General features: G+C 35.6%; 1 protein-coding gene across 10 annotated transcripts in view; it reads right to left on the bottom strand.

Moving 5' to 3' along the window:
* ADGRL2 (adhesion G protein-coupled receptor L2) overlaps positions 1 to 21,574 on the bottom strand; it is a 158,869-nt gene that overhangs the window by 52,353 nt on the left and 84,942 nt on the right. For all 10 annotated transcript variants that reach the window (XM_030454862.1, XM_030454861.1, XM_030454860.1 and 7 more), the window contains exons 3-4: positions 19,591 to 19,804; positions 72 to 181 (exon numbers count right to left, since the gene is read on the bottom strand). In XM_030454862.1, the coding sequence (XP_030310722.1) occupies positions 72 to 181; positions 19,591 to 19,804 (324 nt within the window). The remainder of the gene's footprint in view (positions 1 to 71; positions 182 to 19,590; positions 19,805 to 21,574) is intronic.

The raw sequence follows: 21,574 nt of genomic DNA on the forward strand, positions 1-21,574 counted from the left end.
ATGTAACAGAACTCCAGCTTTAATTGTGAGGGCCAGAGGAAGTGAGAAAGGGTAAAAAGGATTATACTTACTGTAAGGAACACATTCATACTGAACTTCTAGATATTTGTAAGTTCCAGGACAAGGATCAGGAAACACATCTGACCCAGTAACTACTATACACTGTGTTCGGTTGTTGCACCTGTAATGGGAAAAAAGCAAGCTAATTAATTTAAATTAGATTTAATTTGCAAGTTCATACTGAAGTATTATATGCAGTGCTAACTCGCTTCACACTTGGGCAGTCCTATCCAGAAGACAGCCAAGTTATGTATTACTAGATCGATTAAAGTCCATTAACAAGACTTCAATACAACATTTCAGTTCAGGCTTTATACTTCTATAAATCTTGGAGACTGATGTTATCTTAGGTGTCACTCATTCCCACTGGTATAGATAGCTATCCCAAATATGTACAGATTTCATATTACTGTTAAATAAAACCAAACCAAATGCAAAGATACTACAAAATAAATAAAAGAAAAAAACATACAGTTTTTAATATTTTATTATACCATAACACAAATGAGCAATTCCTTCCATCTTTAGAGACATACAAATTGAAGAATGATTTTACATTTTTGTCCTGATTCAAGGAGGTTATGATTTTGGTTGGAAGAGTTATTGCAGACAAAGTGTAATGGCATTTCCATTTTAATTAATTTAGAAGCAATTGGTTGACTCTAAGCCTCCTCTTTTAGGTTACAGCAATAGGTAAAGAATGACTGTATGAGGAAATAAGAAAAACAGTTAAAGAGAAGAATTGCAAGAAAATTAATTAAAATGTATTTTAGAGGAGCCTAAATACTGAAACATATATACAATTTGCTTAACAATGGAAGCCAATGGATTTTGATATAAAGAACTTTATAATGATGCCTCTGACCATAACGATCTAATGAATTTAATGGCTTATGAAACTTTCTTAGTAATAATAATAATAATAATAATAATAATAACAATAATAGATTTTAGACTACTATCCATTTTTCCAGGGAGGGTTAGAATAAAAGCTAGGAAGTTAAAAATAGAAGAACAATGACCTAACCCTGAAGGGACAATCAAAATGTAATACAGAAAAAAATACTCAAAAGGAAGTGACAGCACAAAAATTAAGAGGTCGGGGACTTTGGTGGCTAGAAGAAAAAGAGCTTACCTGATCTTTTGAGGGGTTTGTTTTGTTTGTCAGCAAACTGAATAACAGAAGTCTGAACTTAAGTAATACTCTAGCCTTTGACTCTAGCTGTACATCAGCTTCTCTATTGCACTACTACTTCCCACACTCCCTGAATGCCACATTGCAACCTAAAATAATCTGTCTTGTATCAACAGCTTTCCGCAGGTGTAGACAGCCAACAGGTATAAGAATAATTCACACTACCTCATAAAAGCTGGAATAATCTCATTTGAAAAACTCCGACATAAATCTCTTTCTTTTTTATATACTAATCAAAGTAGCACAGAGCTGGTCAGGACATACTCTACCTCTTGCCTAGCAAATTTAGTAATAGCAGCTCTTCTGACTTTATCAGTTAATTCTTTTCTTTTTCCTTTGCTTTTTAAGCTATTCCTAGCCTCATAAGGGTCCTAGTTGTGGAACTAATTGGAAATAGCCAGTGATTCCTGTACATATGCACAACCATGGATACAGATAGATGGTGAGGAAGGTTCCTGCACATCTGTTACACAGGTAACGCTGCAACACTCCCAACAACCACAGTGTGGATTGTATTTGGGAGGCTGGAATGAGGCATCCAATGGTTTTGAGACCTATGCAAGTGATGAAACATGCACCCAGCATGTAGAGCTAATCACTGTACTGAATCTCTAATACTGAAAACATACAATACAGCCATTTTTTTCCTACTCACATGAAGGTCAAAATGATGCTTTACTGTGTGTTGAATAGGAGGGGGCTGTAGAGAGAGAAGGCAATATGGCTAAAAAACATCAAAAGGTATCTGTGTTCTAAGTCCTGTGTGGATTTTTTTATGCCCCACACCTCAGACCAGACTATCAGGATAAGAAAACCTCATATGTAATATTTTTTAATTAATTTCTTTACATTTTTTCCTGTTGTTAAAAGTGAAAACCTTAGGCTGAAGGCAAAATAATTGCAACAAAAAGACTTTCAGTACTGCATCATTCAGTATTATGGTTTCCATAGCTTTGATCTGTATGATAATGGTTTCAGTTGAGCTTCTTTAAGACAAAAACCACAGAATTCTGTCTGGTATTTTGAACAAAAGATACTCCACTCTCCATAAAATAGCACTGAACAGAAGATTAACCCACAGGCTGTCAAAGCTATTGCATCACTGCCATAGCAGAGCTTCATCATTTTGAGAAACCTTTACTCTTAGACATACTATGCCCATTGAAGAGGATATTACACTGCCACAGCCTTCAACTCAATCCTGTGTCTTGTTTTCATACCTTTCTGTAATGGGCAAGCCCTTTTTGAGTGTGACCAATTCACTGAATTCTTCAAAACAAGACGAAGGGATATTAGGTTCCTGGCAATTTGCAAAATTAAAAAAAAAAAAAAAAATAAAATCCAAACTCCAAAAATGTTAGCTGGCAAATAACTTGAAGGCTCTCATGCATTTTAACCAACATTATTTTTTCTACGCAATAGATGGTTTGTTTGGTCCATCCATTCAAGCTCTTTTAGAATTGTTTCAGCTGAAAACATGATACAACCCAGCTCTAATTTCTGCAAGTTTCAGAAGTCAAAGCACAAATACTTTAGCATCTCAGTGTCTGTAATCTAATGTTTTAAGTTTTCTCTAAGTTTTAAGTACCATTTAAGTGTTCTGTAATCCAGTTAACTGCATATTTCCCTAGCTTATGTTAAGATATGCAAATCCTTAGGTTTTTATGTACAATCTTAAAATTTGCATCACCTCACACCAAGAAATGTCTTCACACTGAAGACATGCACAACATTCTCAAAGATTTACGATGCAATGACTTTGTCACTTACAAGGAAATGAAAAAGATCAGCAAAGAACTCTATACAAATGCATTAACAGTTGATTTAGGAAAGGTAATATGAATTAAGTTTGAAACACTAGTTAAGAAAAGATTATATGTAGCACTGAAAGAATGATAATTCCGATGCCTGTGTTAGGAGCAGCAAGAGGGGAAATGCAGCAGTATCCTTATTCTCATAAATGCTAGGAGCAATTGTATATTTTAACACTCCTTTCTTCAGTACTTCAGTATAAAAGAAGAGAGGTTACATTTTCATAATAGAGATGCATCATTTAGAATAATCTAAAAATCAAATGGAGTGTTTAATTAACAGTTAAAAGTACAATGTCTGAACTCTTTTCACCTCAGGAAGAAGACTGTACAAATGAGGAATGGCCCTCTCATATTTCAGATGAATGCAGAAAAAAACCAAAGTGAAGCAGCTCCAGCAGGCCTGTTAGCAAATATCTTCTGCTCATGATGTAGCCATGTCCCTGCTGCATCCATCCCTTTCTGAGCTCAGCTTTAAGGACCACTGTACCTTCCATTATAATTTGTTTGCATTTCAACACTGATCTTGACTTGCACAATTTCCAAAAAATTGCTTTTGCTCTTTTTTTGTTATCTTATGCTCATTATTGTACTTTTCCACATGCAATGTATGGAGATGGTTTTCCATGTGCAATCTATTGTGTGAGGTGTTTTAATCAATAATCTTGTTCTGCTGATTAAGCAGGGGCTTCTGTTTTGCCAAGATAACATTAGTTTCTCCTGTCATGCTCCAAACACCATTGGGAATCTTCAGCAGATCACTAGATATGCTACAATAAAGCTTTTGTACATTCTCTTTTCTTTCTTAAATTACTTCTTCACTGTCCTATCATTCCCCCGTCACCGCTGGCACTGCATTATTATTATTATAGCTCCCCTGAAACTTGCACTAGAGCTATGTCTCCAGGCCACAGGATGCCATTTTCAATTGAAGCTTCTCCTTGAAAATATAAATTAAGAAAATTTCATTATCTCCTGCCAAGGGCCATTATTCACCACTGTTCTAAGGCAGATTAAAAATGCAAAATCTATGGACTTGAACAAATACTACAGCATTAAAATGAATACCACAGTGAATCATGACTGCACCCGAAACTGGAGTACTGGAATCTGAGAAGCAGATTCTGGAAACACATAAACACTACATGGATCAAACATACTGACAGAACAAAGAGGTCATCTATAAGGGCAAGTCACATTGGTCACATAAAGATGCACAGAGTTCCTTCTAAAGTGGTCTGCAAAGTCAGGAAATAATGTCCACAATACAGTTTATCCTTCAAATGGTTTTGTTTTGCATAAGTAACTTTGAAAAAGACAATCAACATAGAAGAAATAATAATGTTATCTTGAAAAGACTATGAGTTACTGTCTAGTCAGAAATGGGCTATCAGAATAAATTGAGTATTCCTAATGCTACATTTCTGTGCACGCAGTGTTATGTTTTGTTCTGTAAGGTGTAACTGGTAAACACAGGAAACAGTCATTTGTACTTAACTTTAAAAATAAATAAAAAAAGATGCAGTATAAAGCCATGTTTAATAAATAACATTAATAACACTGTCAATACATAAAAAAATTATCTTGGTATGTTTTGAAACTTTTAAGTCAGACCTGACAATATTTCTCTTCCAGCAATTGATTAAATACTTAAAAGCTAACATGATGACATGTTCCTGCTTATTGCCTGCAGCAACCTGCTTAAACACCACTTGAAGCACGTAAACTGAGTTGTAGCACCACATACTCCATATGGTCTTCTTGTTCCTCATTCACTCTGGGTGAGCTGTAGTTTGAGTAAAAAGAGATGCGAATGTGGGATGACTACAGTTCTGGTAATGACTTTTAACAGCAGCATATTTTAAACTAAAGAATTCCCGAGCCTCTTTAGTCAGAGTAAATGGCTGTCTTTTACATAAGTATTTCCAACAGTCTACATGGGCCAGTAAGCTGAGCTTCAGCTTTGGTATGCGTATCCCCTAGACCTCCACTTCTGTTATTAAACTCAAAGTTAAATATGTATCAAGAATTCACATACTACCCAAATGCTACACTTTATTAATTTAGTCTAAGAAAATATGTACAAAACTTACACATAAAATAGCCAGAAAATAGAGTTTTTATTTTAGGGGTGTATAGATACATACATATGCAACCACATGTATTCGGTAGATAGAATTTTATAAAGTAATGTATTTAAATTGAGTGTTAAACTCAGCTCACAAGAAATACCTTACTACATATTGAAACCTAATAAATCAGAAAAAAAAACCCAAAAAACCTAATAAAAAGCTACCTGCTAAAGAAACAACAACAAAACAAAAACAGAAAGCAAACTAACAAAAAACCAGCCTTGCTATAAAGCCCTGATTTGAACCAGCATTTGATGACCAACCCTGAAATACCCTAAACGCACCAGCAACTGCAGCAGCAGCACAACCTCACCCACACACCAAGAGTGAGCACACACATCCCCTACAGAGCTATACTTCCTTTAAAGACAAAAATGTAATCCTGCAACTGGCTTTTTAAAAGCCCAGGATGCCATGCTGGCAATTTTGCTTGCTCATGCGTAAGATTTTCTAAAAAATATTTTCATGTTAGAATCCCTTAAAAAATGATAGGAGAAGGAGCCTGCAGAAAAATAGCACCAATTTTACCTAGCTCAAAGGAAAAACATATTTAGTGTGCTGTGGTGGTACTTTTAATAATTTAAGAAAAAAAAAATGGGCAATACATGAGCAAGTATGAAAACAGAATTTGGTGATATGAATTATGTCTAAATATTGGAAGTCTTCCTGTGACTGCTAAAGAAGTAAGGCATGCTTGAAAATGGTTTGAAAATGCACAACCCAACCTTTGTATTTTATATGCAACTAGTAACATAATCACTACAGCAACAAAACTGGTGGATTCTGATTCAAAATATTTCAGGGAAAAAAACCTGAGAAAAATAGTTTCATCTTTCTTTTTCAATATTACACTGATCACGTTGAATCTTCCTAATCACTAAGTAAGCATATCACAAGGAAGCTAAGTATTATATGAAGTACCGTAGAAGAACATGCACCATTGAGTGGTTTCTGTTTGCCCAGTAGGCACACAAGAACATTTGTGTTTCTTTTTACAATGTAACCTTACGAAAGTCTAGGAGTACACATTAAGGATGAAAACTCTTTAACAGAAAACATGCAACTCTCACAGGCCCTTTCTAAGGATTACACAGTTTGATTCATTATCAATGAATGTGTTTCAGACTTGCATAGAAAAGTAATTTAACAAAGTATTTCTTACTTTCAACATCTTCTTACAATTTTAATACATTTAGTTATGACCCATTTGCCTTTAGTATTCATGTTCTCTAGGTTCAAAGCAGTGCTATTAAAAAGATGAATCTTTTCACTTACTCACATTTAAGCTATCAGAAATTTTTTTTCTTGTTATGATTAATTCTTTTTCCAGTACTTTGTTTATTGGTATAAATGCTATTGCTATGGGGTCATTAACTAATCTGAAAACGACGCATCAGATAAAATAGGGGGGCGGGGGGGGAAGGAAACATAGATTCCAGTAGAATACATAAATCCTGCCTTCTCTGGTAATTTTTAAGGTGCTTCATAATCCCATCCATCTCTCTACTTTCTACTACATATGTGAAAGGCCTACTAGAACTACCTGTGAGGAGCAAGGACTGGAAAAGTAGATACCAAAAGATGCAATGAGATGTACGAAGTAAACAGCCTGGTGAGGTTTGCCAGCCAGACTCAAACCTTGTAACAGTAGGAAACAGAAGAGATCTGCTTTTTAGAGAAAATGTTACCAAGCAGCAACCCCACCCATGGAAGAAGAAATTTCAATAAAGAGATACAGTCATATGCATAATCTTGTAGTACTATTTATGCATTCATATTTGCAAGCAAAATGCAGCACAGGATTACAGGCAGTGGATGCCTTAGTACCCCAACTAAGCCAAGCAGATCCACACTGCTGAAAAGTAATCAGTTCAAAAGATCTAATTAAATGTTTCACCATTTAGACAAAATAAATAGCCTGCAGCTATGCTTATCTACTAATGAAAACTTCAGAAGTGCACCATCATAATATGTGAGCAATTTACACAGATTATTCACACTGAGCGAGCATGAGTGCAGCATCACTCCTTCTGGGTTGAGCAGGTTTCAGAGGAGAAATATAGGCTTGGATGATAATATCAGAGCTTTAGGAAGCCGTGTTTATTTCTGAGGCACAGTGATAGAGCAGAGCACATAGGAAATCCAAGTGAAAATCCTGAAGCACAGTGTCTGATCCTTAGGCATAATGCTGCAGCAGACTTGAAGGAAAAGAGAGTCCTAGGTAGAGAGCATGGGATGAGAGTTAAAAAAAAAAAAATCTTTAAAACTCTTTTATGCAGCGCTGTTGATCTTTTTTATCCACAGCTTGGCTTTCAGCATATTCATAATGCAGTTAAAAGCTATGTAATTTAAGACAGCTTCTGAGTCATTATTAAATGAGTAGCTTGAAAAATTACAGTATTGAAAACCTTTGTACCTTTATCCTTCATATTAATTTTCACAGATCTTACATAAATTTTAAAAATCACCCACTTCAATTACTAAAATAAGGTATTTCAAATGACAAACGCTATTTGTTACTACACCTTCTGAAATGTAGAAGCCTTGGTACAATTTACTGTGCATTCTTTGACTGGACCTCCAGGTCAATGCAAATTCAGCTCAACTCACTATTGGTCTCCTGGGCTTAACACAACTCCTCCTGTTTGCAGAAATGCATACTCAACATAAATGTATCTTAGCTCTAACAGGAAAATAAAACTTTTTTACAGAATTGTCTGGCAAAGCAACATGATTTTGTTCATAGAGTCCTTTGGCTTCCCTCTACAGGATGAAGATCATTTCAAATGGGGAGTGTGGTGGGGCTAACTGAACTTTAACACATGTATTCCCCTTGAATAATTAAAAATATTATATCCTGTATCAATTAGGAGCAATTATTTATAAAAATGTTCATCTATTGCATTTTGCATACAGAAAAACAATCACATTTTTAACAAGGGAAATGGGAAATCGCTATGGGATGTCCTACTTAGATAAAATTAGTGAGAAACTTGTTACCAGACAATATAAAAGATAAGCCATAATAAGACGTGACCTTGCAGAACCTTGGAGCCAATCTGTGATTTTTTTCCCCCTGTAACCCTTCCTAATTATCTGCAAAGTTACAGACCCTTTTGTGGCAGGTTATTTTTCTGTGAATAGTGAGGAGGTTTGGGCTCCTAAATATTTAATTAGTCTTCTGATATGAGAATTGTTGCACATGCCAACTGCTTCGATTTTCAAACTGTGTTCATCCTAATTATGTTCAGATTTAGATTGGTCATCCCAAACCTCTCACTCTTGTAATTATTTACTCCTTAAAGATCATTCAGTGGAGAAATGTTTTTCACCCTTATGGCTCTTTCTTTCCACAAATGGTTTTTCTGGTCCGTTAATTACCCACTCAGTGGATTAGAGTTTGTAATAATGCAAGAGATCTGCATGTAAGATGAGTTTTACAGGGAGAAAAAAAATAAATTGTTTTTTTGTAAACTTGCCTCAGGGAATTTCCCCTTTTTGGGTTATAATTCTCATCAACAGAGGCCGTGTGCCCACTACTGCATATTTACCAGTTCCGCAGAGCTACCCAGTGACTCATTTCTACAGCTCAATAGAATTCAAAGCAAAATGCTGAGCAAGAGGCCAAAAGACAACTTGGTTATTTTACAAGATTTCTAAAAGCACAATCTGCTAGCAAGATGGTACCGCATTTTTTCTCTTAATTTTTAATGTGGATTTCATGGCTTTATAGTAATATATATATAATCAACAACTAATAAAATTACAACTTTTCTTACTTTATCTGCTCATTTTTTCCAGAAGTACTGTGCCTTGGTAGGTCTTTAATCAACTCTGTAACAGTGGTGTCATTTCCTATTAAAATATGTCTAAAGCCCTTACTACAAATACTTTCTTCTGAGAGGAATGCCTGTCGCAAAAGCACAGTTATTCATTACCCATAGTGATGTCTGGACCTAATTATCATCTGGAAAGTTTTCAGAGCTTACAGGTATAGGACTTTCCCTGCAAAAGAATCCTACTCTTGGAAAGCACAATCCCACTTCCCTCTTCATGACTTAAAATAAGAGATTCAGTTACTGATTTAAGCTGTGTACTTTTGAGTCCTGGAACTTCCAGTTTTAAGGCCAACAAAGTTTAGGGGGCTGCTTTTGTTTACATCTGAAAAAATCCTGTGTATTTTGCAGTTGGTTTTTATGCAAGTCGAGCAGAATATCCTCTACAAAAATGCATAAGAAAATTCACTGGTTTGACTCTGTCAATGCAAAGATAATCTTAAATTGTGTCAAAAATATTCATGATCTAATCCTTTTATCAAACTGTCTACCACCGAAGGAGTCTCATGTGCCTACACAATTAACAACCCCATGTTAGCCGTACATAATACTGCATTACATTTGATGCAAATCCTTTTCTATTGAAATAAGCACTGCACTGACAGCAGGAAGTGGCTGATAAGAAAGCAACAAGGCATTGCTGATGGCATGCATGATAACTGAGCACTAACTCATACGTGTTCTGTCTACAGCCCATTACTCAAAGTGCTCCTGTTTCAAATACAACTCTCCAGGAGGTGTTCTTTTGCTGTATCTGTCACAAAGCAGCAGAATTATCTAAGAAAGTTAAATATACAAAGTAAATTATGTTTTTCATACCCAACCCTGATGCTGGCACTAGAATAATATATTGAAAGCAATGTCAGTGCTACTATACCCTAGATGAGAAAACACCTACAGCTTCACAAGTGTAACAGTACAGTTGAGTTCAATGCTATTGCGAAATTCAGTAAACAGGGAAAGGTTATGGGTTCAGAACTGTCACGTTATTGCTTTGCTTACAACTCAGCCTAAATTAATGCACTGAATGGACAGAGGAAAAGGAACACAAAGCCTGAGTTACAGTGAAACAATCATTTTACAGTGCAGGAAAAATGTGTAGTAAAAACTTTTCAAAATTGCTCCATCATACAGAAATAGATCAGAAGGAGCAAGATATCTGAGAAGCAATGAAGAGTAACATTAAAGATCACAGATTACTACTAAGAAAGGAGCATAAATGTCTTTGCAAATACTACAAGACCCATAGCTTGCCAGATGAAATATTTTACAGCTCGGTGTCATTAAAAACTATTAAGTTTCTTCCTGTAAGGTGTTTGAACTTTATGACTTTGGTCAGGGAAGCTTGCTCAATGACGTGATTCTGCTACCTAGCTTCTTTTAAAAATGTTGTGTGCATGATCTTGTGTGCATGTGTGCTTACAAATGATACAAGAAATTAAAATCCAAAGATTCTGATAGTTACTATATTACAGTGAAAACCTGAGGAAAAACTAGTTTTCAACAGTAAAACTGTAATAAAGACTCTGCACTACAAATGTATTATTAAGCAGGTTTGACATGGAAAAATTCTACCTACGAACCTTTGCTTCCCATTGAAGTGTCTACAGTAGGCTAAAAATCTACTGAATATTGAGTATTTGGTCCAAGTAACACTCTTAAGACTGCATTAACTTCACTGCAGTAACTTGCTTTACGGGCTCAGTTCATCATGACCTATAAAATGTTAGGCTGGAGTGCTTTAAATATCTGCTAACATCATGTGCAAGCCTGGGAGTACAAGGCACTGTGCTGTGAAGCGGCAAAGACAGTGCTCTTCTGAGAAAGTAGCACACGCTCTTATGTCACTGATATAAACAGGGTAAGCATGCTAAATAATGTATGAAACAGGCAGTCAATCTTTATATAAAACAGGAATTCTTAGCTGAATTCTTTGTTTGATTTTTTTTTAACCACCGTGACACTAAGATTGTTTCTTAAAAACCACAGAAGTTGACTCTGATAAATTAAAGAACCTACACGCAAACTTCTTTCATTCAGTTACATGAAAGGAAAACTACGAAGACCTTTTATTTGTGGCCATAGAAGTTTTGGCAATTATTGTTCTGCAATATGTAGAAAATAAAGTGCAAAGCAAGGAACTATCTGTGTCTTTCAGTAATCATGGGCGATTTATTAAGCAATTAGATTACAATTTTATTATTAGAGAGGAAGAAAAGAAAAGCTGTAAAATACTGTTGTGCTTGTATCTCCTATCCTTAAACTCACCCTTAATAATATCAAAAATGCCATGAATATGGCAACCCCATTTTAGACTGTATAGCCTGGGCACAGGCAGAATCTGGGGGATTCAGTAAGTTCTTTCTTGCTGAATTCAACTATAAAGTTTAATTGAGCCACAAAGGGCAGAAGTTTTTTTTATTTTAAGTAGGAGACTACTCTGTGGCAGAAGGAAATTTCCAGGTTATGAGATCTACTATTTTTCAATACTATATAGCTATGTTTTAATTTTCAAATCCATGTTACAATATTCCTTCTCTGAATTAAATAGCTTCACTGTAACAATTTTTAAATTGTATTTCCTTTGTGTTACTAATGAAAACTTTTCACTTTCAACACCACTGTTGACTTTATAAAACTAAAAAGTACTCATAATTTACGTACATATAGTTAATTCATATTAATGTGTCCTAATTTATGATCTGTGCCCTGCTATGCCCATCTTCGTGTACCTTTTGCATGTCAGTTCTGTTTACCAAGTGATATTCAACGGATTTCCTATAATGCAATGAACCTTAACAGGCAGCTTTTAATTGCCTTGCATAGGAAACCACATCACTATTAATTCCACAGTAACAGTATAAAATAAAACTATTGCTTCTCAGACTCTAGAGCAATTAGACCCCTCGGCTATTTGGCTAACTCTGCTTCATGATACCCAGTGCAGTTAATTATATTTTTTGATGTTAATAGTCTCTGTCAGTTTCAAGCATAACTCCTCTTTGATGAATATTTAAATTATATTTGAATAAAAAAATAATCTTGGTTACATTTCATATTCAGCAGTCATCATGGCTTAATAAAGGTCTCCTCAGCAAGGGTTGGGATAAATGGCTATATGAACACATGTATTAAGTCCTAAATCAACTTATCAGATAACATGGTTGTTTTGGCTAACTACTGTAGAGGATATATTGGGGTGGAAGGAATTATTACAGTATTATTCTATACAAACTAAATTTGGCACAGTAATATGTAAGTAAATCAGACGTTTTAAATAATTAAGTTCTGAATGCAACTAAACCAGAACTTATGCTGATTAGACTAGAAAACTGAGAACTATACAAGATCTACAAAAATTCATCCAAAAGAACACAACATTCAACTGAAAGGTGATGAAAGTTCAGCACTGATGTCTCAGTCAAGTTCTCAAAAATATTAGTAAATTACCAGTAGAATTAATTACATACCCAAAACATAATAAATGATTAAGTGCAGGTTAAAAAGGATGCACACCTAGTAAAGCCCATTTCAGAACTCAGAAAAAGAAACCAACAAAACAAACTAGAATATCACAGGCTGAAGTATTTATTTTATATGATGCTGAAATATATGAGAAAAGGTGTATAATACTTAAGAAGTTATGCATACATATGTATAGTTACTTATATTTATTTACACCCACAAACGGCAAGGAAAGATTAATGAATGTGTATATAACACTCTGCCACACAAGATATACACTGACTTTAGAAGAATGTGATGGTGTTTTTGCCAATAATAAAGGAAAGAAAACAACTTAAATATAAGATATGAAAACACTAAATAAAATTCCAAGCTACAACCTGGTAAAATAATGAATCCATTATTTTTTGAGGTAAACTAAATCTTAATTTTAAATGTCATTAGTTGGTATCAATGATCTTTTTGTTGTTTTCTTTGTAGCTTGTCCAATGCTGTGATTATAGCAAGGCGTATGAGTGTTATGTGCTTGCACATGTGTAATATAATTTCTTCTGCATAAAATAATAATAGAATGAACCACAAAAAAATGATTAAGTACCACTGACAGGTATTTCACCTAACCTGACTGCTCAGAACCACGTAATATAAGGATTTGTATTAAATTTACTAAGTAATACCATGATGAAACAACTCCATTAATAAACTACCCTTGTTTTAATGAGTAAACCAGACATACTACTTTTGTATTAAGAATTAATGATAGCAAATACGCAGTACCAGATAAGGTTCTTCCTAGTCATAGGTGTTACCGTTTTTTTTTTTTCCTGAAATAGAGCCAAAGACTACAGTACACTTCATGAATATTCTACGCTATGTGATTATGACTTGCTCAGGAAAATAGGCTATGTGTACTTCTGCATTTTCATTTGAGCCCTGTGACTAACACATAGAAAACATAACAAAACAAACTGAAAATCAATTGGGCTGGTATTGTGAAAGCTCGGTTTAAAAACAGAGAATTTTAAGCTTCTGCTATATCAAAATTCTCACAGGAGTGACCACTGTACTAAGACCTAGGTCTATTTCAGATAAATAGAAGCCTTCACTTTTAAAGGACGCTTTAAAAAGATAACTAATGTTCATAATCTCATATGGTAAATGTTCTGTGAAGCAGTTGTCAGCAAGCTGAGACAGAAACTGCTGGCATGCCAAAGCAAAAGGACCTCGCATGCGAGATAAGCATCGGTACCACAGCAATTCCAGTAGCACATCAGCCTGTGCTATCCTCTCATCAACACTGCTGTTTCTCTGACACCAAAGAGACAGATACACAAGCTTTTAATGACCAGAAAGTAGAAAAAGGCAATGTATATCTCTTATTCTGAAGACATTTTTCTCTACATAATATCTTTAGCAAAGGGAGGCAAGCTTTGGCTGCAGAAGTAAAAGCGAGGGACAAAACAAGGATTGCAGCAGGGGTCAGCAGAGCCCTTGTCTAAGCCTGGAAGACACCCAAAGTGAAGTGCACCATTATCACAATCACAGTCATTTGTGAATGTCAGAGGGTAAAATCCTGCCCGTGAAAACTGTTCTAAGTCACATTAAGAAATGCAAATCTGAAGCGTACCACGGTTTAACCACTGAATCAACCGTGGGCCCTGTCTGAGAACGCTGCTCTCGAGGCACTAAAACACTTCGTTGGGGAAGTCTTGCTAAGGCTCAAATTCAGCTCTGCAGTGACCCCCCAGCAGGTTTTGCTTTCTAACAGAAAAGATACCCTGTATGAGCTTTGCTTTTGGCTAAGACCTTTTCACTTCGATGAATGAGATTAATCAGTTACAGATTTACCCACTATCCATCCATGCCTGGAGTCCAGTGTAAGATTTTCTTTATTCATTCACATTACAGAACAGACTAAACTTCTTCTCACTTGAAAGGACACTAATACGGTATGACAAAGTTTCTTCTGCAGACCTGACAAGCGGGAACAAGACAGAGAGTTTGAAGTGTGTGTCATCATCAGAGAAGAATTCGTTTTGCTTTCTTTCAAATACATCTCCCTCTCATTAAATACCAGATTTTTCAAAATTATGTATTTGTTGGATATAATAGGTGGAAAGCAACAAAGAGTTCCATTCTCCCTCTCTCCTGTTGGGAAGGATTAACAAAAAAAGTCTCAGGAGAAGGAATGGATATGTTGCTTCCTTCAGCTTTCCCTTGATCACTCTGTGGGGCAGAAGGCACTTTGCTTACCTTCTTAAGACCCTCCCTTTAAGTGCAGCTGTCTTGCAGAGAGATGATGGATGTAACAGATTAAGATGATTATTGTGTGAGACAAATTCATGGTAACAAAAACCCAAGCATTAATTCTTTCCTGGTGCCATGATGGACATGGTATTGGATGATGTATCTGTAGCATGTGACTTGGACAGGACAGGATACAAACAACAGAAAAAAACCTCATGGCTGAAAAGGCTTTATTCCTCCTTTAAATCTTTTACTTCTCTGCAGCAATGTTTTAAAACGGAAGGGTATTTTAAAAATTACCATTACTCATGTTCATCTATTACAACCATCATCTTTTTGTATTTATGCCTACATATTATAATGAAGTTTGCTTGGTCTGTGCATATTTCAAAAGCAAAATGATACCGCTAACATATGTTTTGTGAAGATCACATAAAGCTGCAACTACAGTATAAATTGTAGATGAAAATAGAATTTCATGGCTATTTCAGTGAAGGATTGATATAACTTCCTTTCTGTTGTAACTTAGAACCAAACTGAATATGCTGTGAGATTATGATTTTTAATGTGGATGTTTGCATGGTCTGCAAACTGTAGTTTTAAACAATTTTATTTTTCCTCTTTTTAATTATTGCAACTACGCTCTCTGTATAAGCACACAGATCAGAAGTTCTTACTTAAAAACTAGAAGTATTTTAGCCTTTATTAGGAAGGAAACATTGTTTTCTTTCTCAAGTTAACATTAATTTGGTTGACAACGTTAAATGCTTAAATTTTCTGTCTAAGTAAATGATTCCATAGATTCATAGTTAATAGGCTGTATTTTCTTTAAATACAAAATGTTCTTTTCCTACAAACCCACTCATAGCTGTAACTGTAAATTACTCGAAAAATTAGGTGTACAGATTGGAACAGATCTGACATTTTTTCAATATTGGATTTCTCAAGATTTAAAATTATACTATTCAAAACTGCTATCTGCCACACTATTCAAGTAATTATTTGAATACATAATAAGAAAATATCTAACAGTACTGTACTGGAATCACAAAGATAGTTATGGTGTCTAACCTGCAAAATAATCATCAACTTTTCCTAAACAATGAGTTTAGGACATTCGAAAAATGATTTCTGCTAAAAAAAGCCTTCTTTAAATTCATAAGAGAAGGATCCCAGCATGCAAGAACACATTTTAGCAGTTCATTGTTCCACTATATAATTACATACATAATATGCCTTTGACACATACTCTAAGTGTGTATTAACAACTACTTAGAGTCATCTGTTATTATGTTAATCTAATAAAACAGAAATCCGAGTACTAGGTGGTATCTATGTAAACCTTAGAGCCTGTCCTAAAAAAACGTAGGGTTCATCCACCTGCACCTGCAGAGTTTTGTAGCTTTGAGTTTGGCACAGGTGGAAAAAAAATCCTATAACTGCACAGGCAGTTTGAATTCAAATCCTGTGATCCACCCAGAATCCGCTTAAAACGGAAGTGGACTTAAGACTAGATCGTGAGCAGTTTTATCATGTTAATTTTCAAACCTCTGCTGTGCCTCTAAAGAGCAGTACCAGTTAGCCTTATCAACTTCAAAGTCTTGTGACAGTTTCTGGCTCCAACCACAAAAACACACTCAGTGAGCGGGCAACTGGAGCTGCTTTGCATCTTCTGCTTCCCTGTTCATTTATTTTCCTTTTAAATGAGGGGGAAACAGAGGAGAATTGTCCCTGCTACAGGACAGCAGAACAGCAAGGAGTCTGAGTATTTTAAGATCTAACAGCTTGCAATGTGGGTCCTCTGCCACTCACTTGTACTAGTCCCTCAACAAATATTCTAGAAATAAGCTTATTTATATACTCAACTTTAGTACATGGTAGGATCTCTCAAACCTGACTGTATGCAAACGCTGGGGTTAATTATCAGAGAAGTGTGAAAGGAAAGAGGGTTTTTCTAAAGGTCTAGTCTCTTTCTTCAAAGCTTTAATTTTGACCATGCCAGTGTGAAGTTTACACAGAATCTAAATACATCTGAAAGACTTTATTCTAGAATAATTGGGATGTAATTTCAATCAGGGACTAAAAATTTAATAACTACTTTACAAAGGTAAAAGCAAAGCAATGAAGTCATTAGTGTTCTAGTCAGGCTTCCTAGGAAAGCATTAAGTTAAAAGTCTATTGAGAACTGCAGAAAAGAAAGAAAGGGAGGGAGAAAAGATTAAGCAGCAGCTTGCTCTGAGAAAGAGGAGCTAATGCATCAGTGGACACTGTAGAAGTTTGTGTGCTGTATCTTAAATTCTCTGGAAAGGGAGCAGGGCATGTGATTACATGGCTTTGTGTTCAACTGGAAACATCTTATTTTTCAGTCTTCAGATTTCACAGTATTGATCTCATTAGGGTAGTGTTTTCACATTGGAACTGCAGTAAATGTAGCTGCTGTGCAAAAACTGTGGTATAATGTTGAAAATTAATTATAAGTATTTATTAATTGCCATGGAACTACATTTAACTACAGATCTAAACTGTATAAAGTGGTCAAACACAGTAGTACTAACACTTCTGGCTGAAGTGATAAAAATGTGTTATTAGTCCTTAAAAGTAAACACATCAAGATTTTACGTAGCAAGTTACAAAGTTTTGCTGCTTAAAAGGTGTGGAAGAAATGGTTTCCCTGTGACCAAATGCTCTCACTGATTGCTTTTTTTTTTCTAGTCACTGGAAAAAAGAAAAACAAAAAAGGAAAACAAAACAAAAATTAATCTCATAGTCCTTCAGATGAGACTTTTCTATGCAGCTGCTGCCATCAAAATACAGCTGATGTGATACTTTTTGATACCAGATCCAAGTCATGCTCTGACTACCAAACAATAGGTTGCCTTAGACATCAAAAGATTATGATCACCAACATTTATAAACAAATGAGATGCAAGAACTTCTAATATTTTGTAAGGAATCTGCAGCATTCTTTTATGCTTGCAATACAGCACAAATTGAGCAATTTCAAAAGAAGACTAAACAAGGGAAAAGAGACAGCTTTTCTACCTAATGACAGTATCTAAGCGAGAAAACTACAAGAGCAAGCTTCCAATTACTATAAATGCCAGATAAAAATAAAAAGCAAAGTATCAAATTATCTCTGCCATTTGTTTGTGGAAAAAACAAACAAACAAAACCACCCAAAAAAACAAAAACAAAAACCAACACAAAACGAACTCACTGAACAAAACAAAGTAACCACAAAAAACTCTCTCCATGCATAGACATTCCAAACCAATGTCATACATGTGGTAACAACTTCTTTTCAATCTGTTGCAAAAGGGGTGAGAGTAAAAGACTGGGGAAGTTTAAAAATACTCTCTGATATCATAAACTTGCAGTTGATTAATTGAAAGAGGGGGACTGAAAGTGCAGCTTTCCAGTAACAGTTTGATGTCACTTTAAGCAAGATTGTGCCTCTGCATTTGTTTCTGACTACCTTAATCTGTATATTTGCAGTGAACATAAGGAGGACTTTGATCAAAACACAACATGCATTTTACACAACAAGGAAGTCTACAGAGAGGCACTACATTTACAAAAGCAATTGAAGGTAGTTTCAAAGGGAGTTGACAGATTAGAGGATGATGACACTGCTGCTGCAGTCTCAGTGGAAATCTGGCTTGATCTAATTAACAACAAACTAGAACCACAAAAGGATAATTCAAACACGATTTAAAGAAGTTATCTTACATTTTTACTAGCGTAGCAATGGAGTCTTTCCCTTACTGATTGATCACAGAACAAGTCACAGGTTGCACACAGAACAAGAATTAAGTCTGATATCCTTAATTTATCTCCAGCATATGAAACTGAAGCCTGAGATCTAGCCCAAACATTTGACTGAAGAAGTAGACAACATCCATGTATTTACATGAAAATGACAAAAAAAAAAAAATTAAAATAAAAATAAATAAATAAATAAAAAATTGTTAAAAAGGCACATTCTGGGCAACAGGAGTGATCTGGGAAACCAAAATGGAAGATTATTTTTCAGATATGACTGTATGTTACTGAGTGCTACCATTTTCAAACAAAACACAGAAAATGGAGCACAACTCTCACTCTTTTTGTTCTGATTTCTCATCCTGAAGGAAATGCACTGCGAGGAAAACTTCCGACCAATCCCAAACTTAGTCAGTCTTGTAGTTTGGGTCAGTAGGAATGAAAATGACTGATTTATGCCAGCGTTTCCAAAATTGTCAGTACTAGGTGACTGCTGCCTGTATGCAGCCCATAGCACAGAAATTTCTTTGAATCTTAGTTCTCTTGCACCTGTTGTACTAAATACATTTCTACATCCTTTTCTGACTGATAGTCTTTTCTGAATGACAATTGCTGCCACTGTCATAATGTAACATGATTATATGCATACATGCTTCTGTACACACAGACAGCCATCCTGCATTTAATGATTTTACAGGTGGGACCTATGGCAATTATTTTCTATATTCATAGGAAATGTGCAATTTTCCCAAGGAATGTAGAAGTTTCTAAAGTATGCAGTGGCCATTTGGACACATTTGGTGTGCTGTCTGACGACCTAAAAGATACAGAGACAGGGAATCCCCAAGTAAGTGATTTGTTCCATTCCCTATCTTCCTGCTTTTCAAATTTTGTTCACAGAATTTTTAAAAAAACCTCTCAATTTGCAACTAGTATCTTTTAATTCCTCCTAGTATTACTAGATAGAAATAATACCTCAATAGCAAACTGGTAACTACTACTCAGCAATTTCAAAAGTATATACATCTTACTGAGTTACTTCAGGCATTTTTCCACTTTAATATGTATTTATGTATTTTTACCTTTGTGTCATAATTTTGTAGGCATCTGGAAGGAAGCATTCTGTGTTCTCCATCTGGAAAGGGTCAGCATCACAAATCTTGTCATCTGTCCGTCCATAGTTAGCGCTTTCTATCATAATAACATCGCTGCCTGGACACCGGAGGTCAATGGAGTAGCCTTCACAGGACAGCTCCCTCCTAACCAAACCAAATGGTAGAGCTGCTCGGCTGAAACCTGAAAAAAAAAAATAATTTTTTTTTTAAAATTGCATTGAGCCTAAAGGATATATTGTATTTGACTGGTCTTTTTTTGTCACACTGGCACCAACCCTCATCACAGTGCCAAAGGAAGTGTAACTAAAAAGAGTTTGACGTGATACCACATAGGTGAACCATCTTTCATGAAACTGTCACATCTCTATACCACTGCTGCTGTATCCTTAATCTGGTATAGGTGAACATTCCACATCACTTCTAGCCCTTTCCAGGGTAAAGAATGGCATCTGTCCATACAGTTACACTACCTGTTCCTGTTCCCACCTCTTTTCTCTCTGATTCTGTCTCCCCTCTTTGGGCACAGCCACACAGGCTATGTCTGAAAGTGGGAAAGAGCAGAGCAGGAAGGATTTGCAAATGCTGAAGTGGTGAAAAAAAAAACCCAACAAAACAAACCAAAATGATCACCGAAGCCATACTTTCAACTTCACTAGTCTTTCTTAATTTATATTTTCCCTTCTCCAGGAACACTTGGTTTCTTCTGCTTAGCTTTTTTCTGTCCCCAGCACAGACATGTTTGTGCCACCAGATCTAACCTACGTGGCTGATGCTTTACCTAGTTGAACCCAAGTGCCCCTTACTCTGCTGCTTACATAAATTAAACCACAGACAGACAAGATTTTGAGCAAAGACAGAAATCACCAGTACTGTAAACTACAGATCTGTACTGCATAAAATCTCCTCATCCTTTCAAAAAATACATATTTCACAGAATTCTAATTTTTAACATCTTCTGCATGATAAAATTTCTAAAACCAGGTAACTTCTCTAATGAAACAGTTTGAAATACTTTAGAAACAAAACAATAGTTACTCATGCGGATGTTCAGTCTGTAAAAATTGCATCAGAAAAAAGTATCTGCATACTACATTATCTTGTACACTAGTACACTAGTGTACTTGTACAGTTGTTCCTAGTGTATTGTTATTTAAAGAGTTATTTGTTTCTTACAAAATGTGTGCATTTTGGAAGACACGTTGGGTAGCATGGCGGTGTTAAGTATCTATGTCTTTACAACAGTAAAATCCTTTCTAAATTTTTAGCAGAATTAAATATATTTCTTATTTTTAAAAAAGTCATCCTAGTATAGCACAATAAGGCCATTAATGTTTCAGTGCAGGCTGCTGCAAACAAGTTGTGACAGCAAAGAGAAATAGCTAGTAAGTAGGGGAAGTTGAAGCTCTATAGTGTTTTGAAGGCAAAGAAAAGAAACTTCACTTTAAAAGGAAAAGAGGCAAGGAAGCAAGGATCTAAAAAGATCAAAACCAACTTGATATAATCCCTTGATAGTAAATTTTTGCATGAACCAAAGGCTGTCACTTTTTCCAATGAATTAATGATCTGTGGATTAAACTCCTACTGTATCAAGATTATTATTTGTTAGGACTGTAAATAGGAATTGCTGATAACGATCACTCCAGTGTCAAGAAGTGGCTCCTTGACATCCTGAGCCCATCTTCCCATCTCCCTCTCCTCTACCTGCACACCTCTGCCTTCCCCTTTGCAACAGCATCAGCTTCTGTCCAGCTTGAGCAGTAAACAAATGCAAGGGGCTGGAGTGACTCAAACCTCCCTCTAATGTAGAAGAACCTCCTCTCTCAAAGGGAGAACTCTTTGGTAGAGTGGGATTTCATCCCGGCACAACGAAAACACAGAAGCCAGAGCACAGCAAGCAGATCTGCCTTTAAATTTTGTGGAACCATATCCTACATGAAACTGGTACCATTAC

Source organism: Calypte anna, chromosome 8, assembly GCF_003957555.1.
Source record: "Calypte anna isolate BGI_N300 chromosome 8, bCalAnn1_v1.p, whole genome shotgun sequence".
In the NCBI taxonomy this organism is placed as follows: Eukaryota; Metazoa; Chordata; class Aves; order Apodiformes; family Trochilidae; genus Calypte; species Calypte anna.